The following is a 13,536-nucleotide window of genomic DNA, read 5'->3' as shown; positions in this document are numbered from 1 at the left end:
CACACACACACACTTCGATCGCGCCCGCGGCTCTCTCTCTCGCGGGTGCACACACACACATACACACACTCCAGCATTGCAATCTTGACATGAATTCTGACTGCATGCAGATAGATGAGAGAGAGCGAGGAGTGTGGTGCTTAAAACATTAGCATACTTTTGAACGGACGACAGTTTTCTGGTATGGTCCGACAATGTTTTCTTAGCCGGCTGCATTTTGTAGGATTATATTCTGTATCTGTTTTTCACGCTATTTTTTTTTCATGCCCGAACACTAGCCTGCTATGCCAGCCCATGTAAATGGGCCAAACGTACCCATAATTCTTCGCGTTCTGATGACGTTGCCACCCAGTTGGTCACATGTCTTAGCGATCTCTGATGACCCCGCAGGTAATCGTCACAGAGCGCTGCGGCAAAAGTTGAATTATTTTTAACTTTGACCGCGGCGTGCGCTCGAGCTCGCCAATGCTGCATGCAACAGTGACTCGGCAACAAAACGTCCTCATGCGGCGCAAGCCATTGAAATAAATGGGTTCCATAGACCAGCGCATTCCGCGTCCTGTCTGAAAGGGTCATTAGTAACTGAAAGTACTTGGTGTGATAATGTAATGTTAGTATTGCATGTCCGTTATGGAACGTTCATTTGTGGAATATGCAGTGAACATAGCCAAAGTTACAGCACAGTAAAGGCTGATTTATACGTCTGTGTCGGACCTACGCCGGAGCCTCTACAGCTACACTATAGACTACGGTTTTCTACGGCTACACTATAGAGTATAGGAATGGTGTGGTGATGGCGCAGTGGATAAGACACATGCCTTTGGTGTGAGAGACCCAGGTTCGAATCCACTGTGAGACACCAATGTGTCCCTGAGCAAGACACTTAACTCCTAATTACACCAGAGGCGTGCGACCTCTGAAATATAGCAATTGTAAGTCGCTTTGGATAAAAGCGTCAGGTGAATGTAAATGTACGCATTGGTTTTCATTAATACTTCTGCGTCGTTGTCCGCGTTGACGCGCAATTACACATGCAGAGGGAGCATGTGAAACCCGAGGGAGCGGTTCTAGCAGACAATTCACAGCGCTTGCGTCCGCATAGAATTGACGCGTTGTTACATTTTTGGGGAGGTGCACATCAAACTGTAACGTTAACTACCCGCAAATTAAAACCTGCAGATGCACCGCGATGCAACTCAACCTGAAGCAGAACCATAAAACGGACACGATGCCATAGGAGTGACGGCGTAGCTACGCCGTGGAGTTGACGCAGAAGCATAATGAGGCCTTTAGCCCAGTGCATAACAACAATCGCTGATTGCTAAACAGAAATCGTGTCAGACAAGTAGCCTGTAAGGTTGAGGATCGGCTTATGCAATATTTACACTGCTCTATTCCAGTGGATAAATGTATATGTGTTGGCAATGAAATATTTTTTTTCAATTAATATGGTTTATTTATCAGGCAGGTGCCTGTACACTGTCAGAGTCTTCTGGGTTAAAATGGAATTACAGGTTGTTGTTGCACTATCTCAGATATTGTTCAAACCTTGTCTATATCAAGAATGTGTCCCAAAACCAAGGCCTGTAAAATATTTCTGTTCTGTTCCTGTGTCTTCCCAGCAAGCAATTTTGCGTTTAAAAGACGTCTAATAGCCCTCTAAACACAGCCCTGACGTCTAGTCTAAAACAAGGCTAATTTTGGGCTGTCAGTGAAAATTTAATAGACGTCTAAACGTAGCCCAAGAATAGACTAGACGTCAATTAGACCGCTATTGAACGACTACATATATACGTCTAATTGATGTCTAAAAATAGCTCAAGAAAAGACTAGACGTCATTTAGACTGCTATTGTCACAGTGTCTGGTTGTGTTCCCTTGTTTATCACTAGAGGTCCTCGTTTTCACGGTGTCCTTCACATTTGACTTCAATTCCCAGCATTCTGTCTGTCACTGTCACTCATCAGTTCATTGCACTCAGCTGTTCCCCGTAATTATTGTTCCCAGCTGTTCTGTGTTAGTCTTGTTAGATATGTGTATATATTCCCTGTCTGTGTTAGTATGTGTACGGAGTCGTTGTTAATGTCTCACACTTCTTGGTTTGTTCCTGCCTGTTCCTTGTGTTCGTAGTTATTGTTCGTTGTGGTATTTGACCCTTGCCTGGACTGGATTACGTTTCACGGATTACCCAATAAATATCTCACTGCACTTGGATCTACTTTCTCTCTCGTGTGTGGCGTGACAGAACAACTCCGTCCCGATGAATAGATCCAGCAGTTCGGGATTCCATAACCCTTCTCCTGTGTATGGGGAAGGAAGGGGACCACAGAGAGGAGGTCCGCAGGTCGGGGAGGAAGCGCCTTGACTAAACATTTTTCAATGATTTGGCTAATGGCCCCAGCAGACTGAGGAAGCAGCGGCGGCTAAGGCTTCAGCGAACTCGTCCATCAGAGATGGTGAGTCGTTTCTGGGGACTCGTCTGGCCAAGTTCTCCGGAATTCGGGGAGGTTGCAGGGGTGGAGGTGGTCGACAAATTCCACGACACCGTCCTCCGCCTCGCCATTCTTCTGATCCGGTGCCGCCGGACTGGTCCAGTACAAGATCCTCGCCGCTGGTTCCTCCCTGCACAAAGTCATCATCGCGGGGCTCATCTAGCACAAGGTCCTCACCACTGGTTCCGTCCAACACAAGATCCTCACCGCTGGACCCGCCCAGCACAAGATCTTCGCCGCTGGACCCGTCCATCATAAAGCCCTCGCCACTGGTTTCGTCCAGCCCAAGGTCCTCACCACTGGTCCTGTCCAGTCCAAAGTCCTCGCCGCTGGTCCCGTCTAGTACTGAGGCTGCACCTCACCATCAAGGACGGAGGAGGAGGAGAAGGGCCTCTTATCTGCCCAACACCCCAGTGGTCGTCCCTGTGCAGCATGCGGTCATTTCAGAGGCCGTCCCTGTGCAGCGTGCGGTCGTTTTGGAGGCCGTCCCTGTGCAGCATGCGGTTATTTCAGAGGCCATCCCTGTACAGCATGCGGTCATTTTGGAGGGCATCCCAGTGCAGCCCGCTGTAGTACCGGTGGTCCAGAGTCCGGTGGTCCCGAGTCCGGTGGTCCCAGTGCCGGTGGTCCCGAGTCCAGTGGTCCCGAGTAAAGTGTCTGCTGTTCCAGAGCCGGAGCCAGTGTCTGCTGTTCCAGAGCCGGAGCCAGTGTCTGCTGTTCCAGAGCCGGAGCCAGTGTCTGCTGTTCCAGAGCCGGAGCCAGTGTCTGCTGTTCCAGAGCCGGAGCCAGTGTCTGCTGTTCCAGAGCCGGAGCCAGTGTCTGCTGTTCCAGAGCCGGAGCCAGTGTCTGCTGTTCCAGAGCCGGAGCCAGTGTCTGCTGTTCCAGAGCCGGAGCCAGCGCCTGTTCCTGAACCAGTGTTTGTGTCTGTTCTTGTGGCTGTTACAGTTTTGGTGTCTGTTCATGAGCCGGTTTCTGTTCCTGAGCCGGTGTCTGTTCCTGAGCTAATGCCTGTCCCAGAGCCGAAGCCAGTGCCTGCTGTTCCAGAGTCGGTGTCTGCTGTTCCTGAGCCGGAGCCAGTGCCAGTGTGTGTTCCAGAGCTGGAGCCAGTGGCTGTTCTAGAGCCGGAGCCGGTGCCGTCTGTTCCAGAGCTGGTGTCTGCTGTTCCAGAGCCGGTGTCTGCTATTCCTGAGCCGGAGCCAGTGCCAGTGTCTGTTCCAGAGCCTCTGCCATGGTCGTCCGAGTGGTCTTCATCACCCTGGCCCCCGAGGGGTCTTCACCGCCCTGGCCGCCCGAAGGGTCTTCACCGCCCTGGCCGCCCGAGGGGTCTTCACCGCCCTGTCCTCCCGAATGGTCTTCACCGCCCTGGCCTCCCGAATTGTCTTCACCGCCCTGGCCTCCCGAAGGTTCTTCACCTCCCTGGCCGCCCGAGGGGTCTTCACCGCCCTGGCCGCCCGAGGGGTCTTCACCGCCCTGGCCGCCCGAGGGGTCTTCACCGCCCTGGCCGCCCGAGGGGTCTTCACCGCCCTGGCCGCCCGAGGGGTCTTCACCGCCCTGGCCGCCCGAGGGGTCTTCACCGCCCTGGCCGCCCGAGGGGTCTTCACCGCCCTGGCCGCCCGAGGGGTCTTCACCGCCCTTGCCGCCCGAGGGGTCTTCACCGCCCTTGCCGCCCGAGGGGTCTTCACCGCCCTGGCCGCCCGAGGGGTCTTCACCGCCCTGGCCGCCCGAGGGGTCTTCACCGCCCTGGCAGCCCGAGGGGTCTTCACCGCCCTGGCAGCCCGAGGGGTCTTCACCGCCCTGGCAGCCCGAGGGGTCTTCACCGCCCTGGCAGCCCGAGGGGTCTTCACCGCCCTGGCAGCCCGAGGGGTCTTCACCGCCCTGGCAGCCCGAGGGGTCTTCACCGCCCTGGCCGCCCGATGGACTCTCTGTCTTGCCCTGGCCGCCCGATGGACTCTGTGATTCGCCCTGGACGCCCGATGGAGTCTGTGTTTCGCCCTGGATGCCCGATGGACTCTCTGTTTTGCCCTGGTCCCCGGTTAAGCCCTCACCCCTTGTTCCTGTCTCCCTTCACGTACCTGGCCCACCATCCCTCCCCCTGATCCTCCACCGTTCCACCTCCCTCCTGAACTCTTGTGTCATGTTTTAGTGTTGTTGTGGAGCGTCTGGTAGCCGCTCCGTAGAGGGGGGGTTATGTCACAGTGTCTGGTTGTGTTCCCTTGTTTATCACTAGAGGTCCTCGTTTTCACCGTGTCCTTCACATTTGACTTCAATTCCCAGCATTCTGTCTGTCACTGTCACTCATCAGTTCATTGCACTCAGCTGTTCCCCGTAATTATTGTTCCCAGCTGTTCTGTGTTAGTCTTGTTAGATATGTGTATATATTCCCTGTCTGTGTTAGTATGTGTACGGAGTCGTTGTTAATGTCTCACACTTCTTGGTTTGTTCCTGCCTGTTCCTTGTGTTCGTTGTTCTTGTTCGTTGTGGTATTTGACCCTTGCCTGGACTGGATTACGTTTCACGGATTACCCAATAAATATCTCACTGCACTTGGATCTACTGTCTCTCTCGTGTGTGGTGTGACAGCTATTGAATGACTACATATTAACTGTCTATTAGACATATATATGAGTCTAGGCTAAAACAAGGCTAAATTTGGGCTGTCAGTGAAAATTTAACAGACGTCTAAACGTAGCCCAAGAATAGACTAGTCATCAAATAGACAGCAATGAATGACTTCATATAATAGACAACAAAATACACTTATGATTTATTTTATACTCACACATACATGACAATCCATCCAAAACTTTTATTAAGAACAATATAAAAATTAACACTTAAGATAATAAATGTAAAAATATACAATTATGACACTTATTAACTATACAATTGCAATTCTGAAAATAAAATATAAATACAATAACTATATATAAAGATTATATAAAAAAAAACATTGGAAATCAATTTAAGATAAATAAAGAAAGACAAAATAAAATATTTTAAACAACAAGTAGGCCTATAGCTAGGTATAAACTTACATAACTGTAAAGTTTGGGTTATTTATTCTCTTAACTCTTCAACAGTGAATAAATGATTAATTGGTTTAATTTCTATACCCCCCACCCCCTGCTCTCCCAGGTGCTTGTTTGAAATGCTCCCCAATTACATTTCTCAAGTCAAACTCTTTTGCTGCCGGGAAATTGAAGTTGATCATCACAACCACATGAACGACTTAAGTATTGACAAAACTAAACAGAGAAGTATTCAGTTTTTATGCACCATATATCTGGAACCAACTACAAGAACACTTTAAGTTAAGGCTAAATACTTCTAGTTTTGTTTGCCACTACCTTTTGTTAATTGGACAAATTATTATTATTTTAAAGTGTTTAATTGTTTTCTTATATTGTATTTTTATATTGCCTTGCTGTTGAAATGTGCTTTACAAATAAACTTGCTCAGTTAAAAAGTCCTATTTTCATATCATAATGATCTTGTAAGACTGGAAAAACTTGAAGGACTTTAAGAGAGGGCCACTCTCTGAGAAAACAAAGGAAATTAACATTTGAACTCCCCCTCATGCACTATTGAGACGAAGGTCTCACCTCCCTCATCCTAATCTACATTTCTCTCCCCCATTCTTCATCCTGGCAGAGGTCTCCCAAACTCACACAAGAATCTAAATGGTTTAATGTGAATGATTATCATCTAGTTTTATACATATTTGGTATTATTTGAAATGTCTCGGTACGACTGGTACAAATGTCTCATTCCCAAAGAAGTAAACCCAAAAGTTAATAAAGTTCTTAGGAAGTTTAGAAATATCTTCCACACCCTCCAATACTGGAGGGTGTGTCTTTGAGTTAACACCTTCGACCATTTGACTGAATGCTAATTTTCCACTGCTAGCAAATGGTGACTTACAGGTAAATTTCCACTGTGAATGATGTTTAAATTTGAATTGAGGTCTGGGTATATAATGAAACGCAGCGAGAGCTCAGGGCCTTTTTTATATCTGAGATCGGCCCGTGAGGCTGAGAGTTGCGAGTCTCTCTGCCTCACGCATTTCTTGTCGGGTAAACTTTTTCCTCTTTGTTCTAGAGCATTTGATGTTTTGCATTGATTATCCTTGAATTGATTCTGAAATTATAATGATACATTTACCTGACATATTAAATTGTGACATTTGATTATTCTAATTGACTTTGACATTATTTGCATTCAAGAGTTTAAAAGAATAGTAAAACATTCGCTCACATTTAATGATGCACAGATATCATTGAAAAACCTTTTCATTTTATGGAGTCAGATGAAACGAGTTAATACATAAGATAAAAATGTATTGCATTTAACCAAAAATACTTTGCCACGACAAAAGACTGTAACACGCAAAGACCTTCACCGCTAATTCAAATACCGCCATTGGATCGAGTTAGACGGCCTTACAATCTATAGAAAAGAGTAAAATATATTTGTGGCTTTCATAACACATTATAATAGGTTGCACATGGGGTTACAATACACCTGCATGTACCATGTTAATATGCACAGGCTTACTCTAGTCTTCACTGTTACCCGCTAAAATGTCACAATTCCAACAACACATGATAACAAATAATTTGGTTAAAAAATGAGAACGTCAAAACGAAAACACAGATACTTACAAGACAAAAGTAGGACTTTATTTTACCTCTTCTCTGCATTCTGTCTCATTTAAAATGTTTCAAAATGGTGGAAATGTTTATCGACCGATCGCGAGAACAGTGATCTCTACTATCCAAGGGGGTAACCCATCAGCCGGAAACTGAAGCCTCCCAGGAGCCCTAATTGTAGCAGACTGTCACCTGCTGTTATCATTCCATTGACTCCCTTTCATTTTGGCGTCACTTTGACAGAGAATAACTTTACATCTGAGGCGTCTAAAGACTTAATTTGTCCATTATTTATTTCTAAAGAAACACGACAATGTATAAAATGCTCCATTACTTTGTATCTTACGTTATGGCCCCCTGGTTTTTTGTAAAAATAGGCTAACGATTGTGTCATAACTACGCGACTTTCTGTTTAGACAGAAATTACCGTGTAGACAGGAGTAGAAGCTGGCAGGCAATCTTTTACTGTCTATGAGGCAATCGGGGGGACATAGAGGCATAAAGTGAAGGGAGAAGCCCATAGATAGAGAGTCCATAAAATCAACAGGACAAAATATTTCAACAATGTTTTTGAGGAATTAGGCGATTCAGATTTGTCTTGGCACAGCTACTAGAAGATTTACAACTGTCAGACTGTCGTCAAGCTCAGTTTGAGCCTGCGCAGTCGCTCAGCCATCAGGAAGTGAGTGCTCTAATCGGGCTTCAGTTTTCTCTGTTGAAATCAAGGGGGTCGCTGTGTCCATTTCTTTTACTGGCTATGCTACCAACTACTAAGTCTTATTCTTCTTGTTGCTATTTTACGGCGGTTGGCATCCAGCTTATTGGTGCATTTCCGCCACCTTCTGCTCCGGAGTAACTATCAAGTCTCACGGTGCCAGTAGTTATGTCTCAGTAGGCCTGTTGCCATCTAGCGGTTGAGAAATGTAATTGCATTTTTATTTCATTTAAAATTAAAGACAGTCAAATAATATCGAATATTGTGTATAAATGTTATGTGTGACAGCAAACATGAAGCTGCGTGTGCGAAAAACATGTAAACAATTATTAGACTATTTTGGATACTAATTGCTGGTCTAAATCAGGGCTGTAGCCAACCCGTTAAACGTAGACCACTGATTGCCTTGATTTCGCCGGGTGGACTAAAAGCAGACTGCACATAGCCCATCCAATTCAGAGCTAAATCGTCAATACGTTCGACCATTTAATGAAATAACCCTTGCACCTTGTAGATATGATCAGTGTTGTGCCTGAACGCGTTCATTACATGATACGTATATATTTTGGGTGAACGTGAACTGAACATACTGTATTACTGCCTGATCAACGTTACTGTGAACTCGTTCATTCTGGTGTCTGTGAATGGCAGCACTCTCCGTTTAACTTCGTTTAATAGGGTGCAAGATTTCTATAGAGCCTTCCAGGCGAAAACACGACTAAAACACACCATAAACAGCCCTTAATATGTAGACCTTAATATGTAAAACACCCAATCTGGCAACACCCGCAACCAGTGTCGCAAAGCCGCATCCGTAATCAAAACAACAAGCAGCAAGGAAGGAGGTGTCGTATGATCATTTAAACAAGTTTTATGACAAGGTCGGTGAGGATGGGAAAAATCGTACATTTCTGTGCAAACTTTGCCCGCCGATAAAATAACTGCTGGTTCTGTATGGGCTGTGGCAATAATTTTGAAAAATAATAGCTCGCAGCAACATATGGAAAAAAAGAACTATGAACTAGTTCAAAATTTTAAAGTATGAACTATGAACTGAAGTAGTTCATGTAGAAAGTGAACTCTCCCAACACTGGATATGATTACCAATGAGAAACATGATGGGATATCAACCATCTCATGCGCTGCCTGGCCACTAAACTACAATTAATCAGTTTTGACTATATTTGGGCTACAAATAGCCGGTTTGACTACGAGCTAAATAGTGGGTACTCACATAAGAACGTCAAAGAAATGAAACCAAACACCTTATAATCACAGTTGACTTTGCTTATATGATGGAATATCACACATCTTGCAAGTTATTTTGGAAAAAATTACATGTAACCAGATTCAATGTTATTTTGGCTAGAAGTGGGTTACTCATAGCCGGACTATATCGGGTCTATAGTTAAAGGAACACGCCGACTTTTTGGGACTTTAGCTTATTCACCGTATCCCCCAGAGTTAGATAAGTCCATACATACCCTTTTCATCACCGTGCGTCCCGTAACTCTGTCTGACGCACCCACCGCTAGCCTAGCTTAGCACAAAGACTGGAAGTAAATGGCTTCAGCTAGCATACTGCTCCCAATAAATGACAGAATAATCCCAACATTCACTGCTACTTGGGGCGAAGTGATTTGCTCGCAGCACCTGAGAAGCTCGGTGGATAGGAGCAGAGAGTTCGCTCAGAGAGTTGCGTTAATCACTCCACCCAAGTAGTGCTTCGCCTTCTGAGAATATAGTTCCCAGTATGTATACGGTTAAAAGATGCCTGTGTCTCATATGACCTTGTTATTTGTACACACTGTGACTATACAAATCACAACATATAAATAGGAAAATGTTGGTGTTATTTTGTCACTTATTGGGAGCAGTATGCTAGCTGAAGCCATTTACTTCCAGTCTATGTGTTAAGCCTAGGCTAGCGGTGGGTTCGTCAGACAGAGTTTTTGGGACTATGTATGCAATTTACGGTTGTGTAAGGTGCTTGAAAAAGCTTTAAAATGGACCTTGAAAGTGCTTGAAAAGGGCTTGAATTTGACCTTGGAAAAGTTGTACGATACCCTTAATTTAGATCCCCTTCCTACATCAGAAGGGGAGCGAAATCTGACCGTCTTATTTTTGACATGCTTGCATTGAAAGGCTTACCAAAGCAAAGTTACTAGACTGTCACTTTTCACATTTTCTGGGTTGGTAGATGCACCAGGGACCCGATTATAGCACTTAAACACAGAAAAAGTCAAAAAAAATTTGTGCTTGTCAATTTACTGGTTTTTGCAGCATTATTTGCCTCCCAAAAAAAGCACGTCTTAAACCGATTTTAAGACGTAAACCTAACCTTAAACCTAATTTGCGCTGCTCTTTGTAGACGCTTTTATGGGATTGCTCTCTCACACTAATTTGCCCTGTTTAGTAAATCTGGCCCTAAGTCTTTAGTTTATTTCAGCATTTAGGCGAAGACCTGGAGCTGCACTTCCAGAATGTTGTCACCATCCTAGAGCAGAGAACAGAAGATGGAGCTTCTGATGATAACCAGTACAAAACAAGATTACAAAAGATCTACCAAGACATCCTGACTGCTGCAAAAGGTAGAAATGTACTCACCACAATCCAATAAGACACTATTTATAGACACAAATCAACAGACTCAAACATATAGGCCCAGTTTCACAGACAGGGCTTAAATTAAGCCAGGATTAGGCCTTAGTTCAATTAGGACATTTAAGTAGCTTTTAAAAACGTACCTTAGAAAAAAAACATTACTGGTGTGCATCTTAACACAAAACAATGGCACTGACATATTTTAAGATGGGGGGGGGGGGGGTAGTCTTTTAATATTCACACTTTTGGTGTGTTCAGATCCATCATGTCCAGCCTCGAAAGTGGAAACTCAGCTGCCCTGTCCTGAGGTCAGCTTCCATGTCTGGACCAAAGAGGAAGAGATATGTGAGCTCAACTGCTGTTATTTACATAACTAATGCCTGTACAAATCTGACATTGGACGTAGTTTGATTGTTTTATTTTTTCTTTTAAACAGGGAATGAGCTGGTTAACTTTGCACTGATGGTTCCTGCAGACGGAAACTCTGCTTATATGGACGAGGATGACCTGAAACGTAACTCTGTCATGTCCACCGTGTCCACAGACAGTGGCATCGAGGGAGACATGCCCATCAGTGAGTTCTCCTCTATAATGATAGAGTCTCAGGGCGGCCCAGAGGAACAGAGCAGCTCCCAGTCCTTCTACAGGAGGCCGTGTGTGCGATGGCCTAAAGCTGGGAACAGAATGACACTCATGATGGAGGCCATTAAGGGAAATGGAGGATACGTCCTCAATAAAGAGGAAAGGAACCTCACGGCTCGTATTGTTGTTATGGGTGACGACAGAACGCTAGGGCGTCTAGCCAAGACTCTCCACACTATACGGTAAGATGTCTGCATGGATTCTTTTACACGTTTCATTTGCATTTGAAAAAGTAAAAGTCTGGTTTAATGATTTCGTCTTGCTGTGTTTGTGCTCAGGAAAAGGGAGGCACGACATCTGCTGCTGACAAAGAGAGTGAATCTGGAGATGTATTACATTCCAGTTACTGACCAGTCGTCGCCTTCTATTCAGGTAATAGATTTTGTGTTTCTAAATGCTTCGGTGTTCCTTTAAAAATACACTAGCAATAACATGTCAACAGTATTTCATTGTAATGCATGTCTTTACCAGGGGGGTCTTCCTGAAGACATGCTGACACTTGCAGGGTACTTGGGAAGCGTGGATATGTGGTATGACTGTAACATCACCGGTTTGGGGGCCATGATTCTTAAACTGGCCCAAATGGTAAGTAATATTGTATTCCGGTTCCAATTCCTCTTATGTATTCCGGTTTCTTAGTGGTTCCATTAACAATCTTTAAACGCTTTTATGGGGTAAATATATGGAAAAATATAATACTCGCAGTTAGTTGTACATGTGATTCACTTCAAATAATCGGCTCATAAAAGTAATTCATTCAGGAGTTGGACTGGGAGTTTAAATCACTAAAAGCAACCATCTCATAAGAGTCATTCACTCGGAAGTTAAAGTATGAATTTCTCTCTTCTGGTGAACACAAAAGAAGATATTTTGAAGAATGTTGGTAACCAAACAGTGGATGGACCCCATTGACTTCCATAGTATTTTTTTTTCCTACTATGGAAGTCAATGGGGTCCATCCACTGTCTGGTTACCAACATTCTTCAAAATATCTTCTTTTGTGTTCGACTTGATGGTGAGTAAATGATGATTGAATTTTAATTTTGAAGTGAACTAATCCTTTAAACTTCACTAGTTGTGCTGTATTTTTGATTCACTAAAAAGAATTGTTACATTTTTTCTGTAATCAAACCGGTTCTCGATTCCGTCACTTCCGATCCTCCAAGCCACAGTCATAAATCATCCTCTGTCTTTTCTATACCGTTACTTTCATAACGGTACATTTGCATAATTATATAACTTAAAGTGAGAGCATAAATTGACAGCTCTAAAGCATCTGTGCAGCAATATAGAGAAAGGAGGCTTACTGTACTGCCTTGGTGCTTGAAGAATAAAGTTTTTCTATTTTCAACTCTAGCTTTTTCAGTTTCAATATGTTGACATTCATTATCTGTGAATTGGATTTACATTAACAACATTTGGAAGGAAAATACATATGTAAATGTGCTGGCCCTGAGAGTTGATTACTTTATTAAAATATTGAGTTGAAACTCGGAACACACTTTTTCACTTGCTTGCCTGAAATTGTTTTGATGCATATATAAATATAACATATTCAAGAGCAGTTTGAATACGGGTTTTTTTTTTACATTCTTCTTAATTGTTTTCATTGTAGCAGAGCATCAGTCAGAGCGAATCTTCAGACCCCAACACCTTCCTGCTAGATATCATCTCTTACTACACGCGTGTCAGCCAGCATCCGGTGCACCTTCCCATCTACTCTGTCAAGGTTACATTCAATCATGCAAACCAATTAATGAATACTTGTGTGAAAAGGACATTGCCCTTGTTCTTACCAAAAGTTTGTCAATATTGTATAAATTGTGGGTTGTATATTGTCATCAATGATAAAAGTTGAATATCTGTATATTGTCACATCTAGATCTGCTTCTCTGGCCTCAGAAGCCACACAGTGGAGGAAGTCTTTGTGGCTCAGCTCGCGATGGACTTCCCCGAGATCAAACGCTACAGAGCTACATTTAAAGACACAATTAAAGGTGCTCATGCCATTGAAATGTTTTTAAGTCCCCGTGTAGTCAATAATTTTATCCATTAAAAACTCATCTTTGATCAGCAAAATGACATATTTAAACGCTTTTTCCTTAAAAAAATTCTTGATGCCTTAAAATAGCTTGAATGTAACTGTACACCCTTGCTTCATTTAGTATATACGCGGTTCTATGAATATGCAAATGAGCCCCGCCTCCATTCACTCACACCAGCTAAGAGATCCACTCGTGGACGATCAAGTTGACATGATTGGTTACAAGGCAGTTTGTGATGAATTTGCACGTAATTTGTCTTAGAGCATTTTAAAAACACCACATAGACATATGAAACCATTAAAAACTTATTTTTTACTACACAATATATCTACTGTAGGTGCTGTTTCATCTGCTTGTACTAAATGTTTGTCATTACATTTTGCCTTGAAG

General features: G+C 43.9%; 1 protein-coding gene across 4 annotated transcripts in view; it reads left to right on the top strand.

Annotated features, from left to right (window-relative positions):
- pik3r6b (phosphoinositide-3-kinase, regulatory subunit 6b) overlaps positions 1 to 13,536 on the top strand; it is a 33,885-nt gene that overhangs the window by 17,861 nt on the left and 2,488 nt on the right. For all 4 annotated transcript variants that reach the window (XM_077211905.1, XM_077211906.1, XM_077211904.1 and 1 more), the window contains 7 exons: positions 10,305 to 10,446; positions 10,718 to 10,804; positions 10,896 to 11,283; positions 11,380 to 11,473; positions 11,573 to 11,686; positions 12,717 to 12,830; positions 12,984 to 13,098. In XM_077211905.1, coding sequence (XP_077068020.1) covers positions 10,305 to 10,446; positions 10,718 to 10,804; positions 10,896 to 11,283; positions 11,380 to 11,473; positions 11,573 to 11,686; positions 12,717 to 12,830; positions 12,984 to 13,098 — 1,054 coding nt within the window. The remainder of the gene's footprint in view (positions 1 to 10,304; positions 10,447 to 10,717; positions 10,805 to 10,895; positions 11,284 to 11,379; positions 11,474 to 11,572; positions 11,687 to 12,716; positions 12,831 to 12,983; positions 13,099 to 13,536) is intronic.

Source organism: Siphateles boraxobius, unplaced genomic scaffold (genome assembly GCF_051911475.1).
Source record: "Siphateles boraxobius isolate OS27281-9 unplaced genomic scaffold, OSU_SipBor_1 66, whole genome shotgun sequence".
Lineage (NCBI taxonomy): Eukaryota > Metazoa > Chordata > Actinopteri > Cypriniformes > Leuciscidae > Siphateles > Siphateles boraxobius.
Note: the sequence above shows the minus strand (reverse complement) of the source record. Positions and strands in the feature narration are given on the sequence as shown.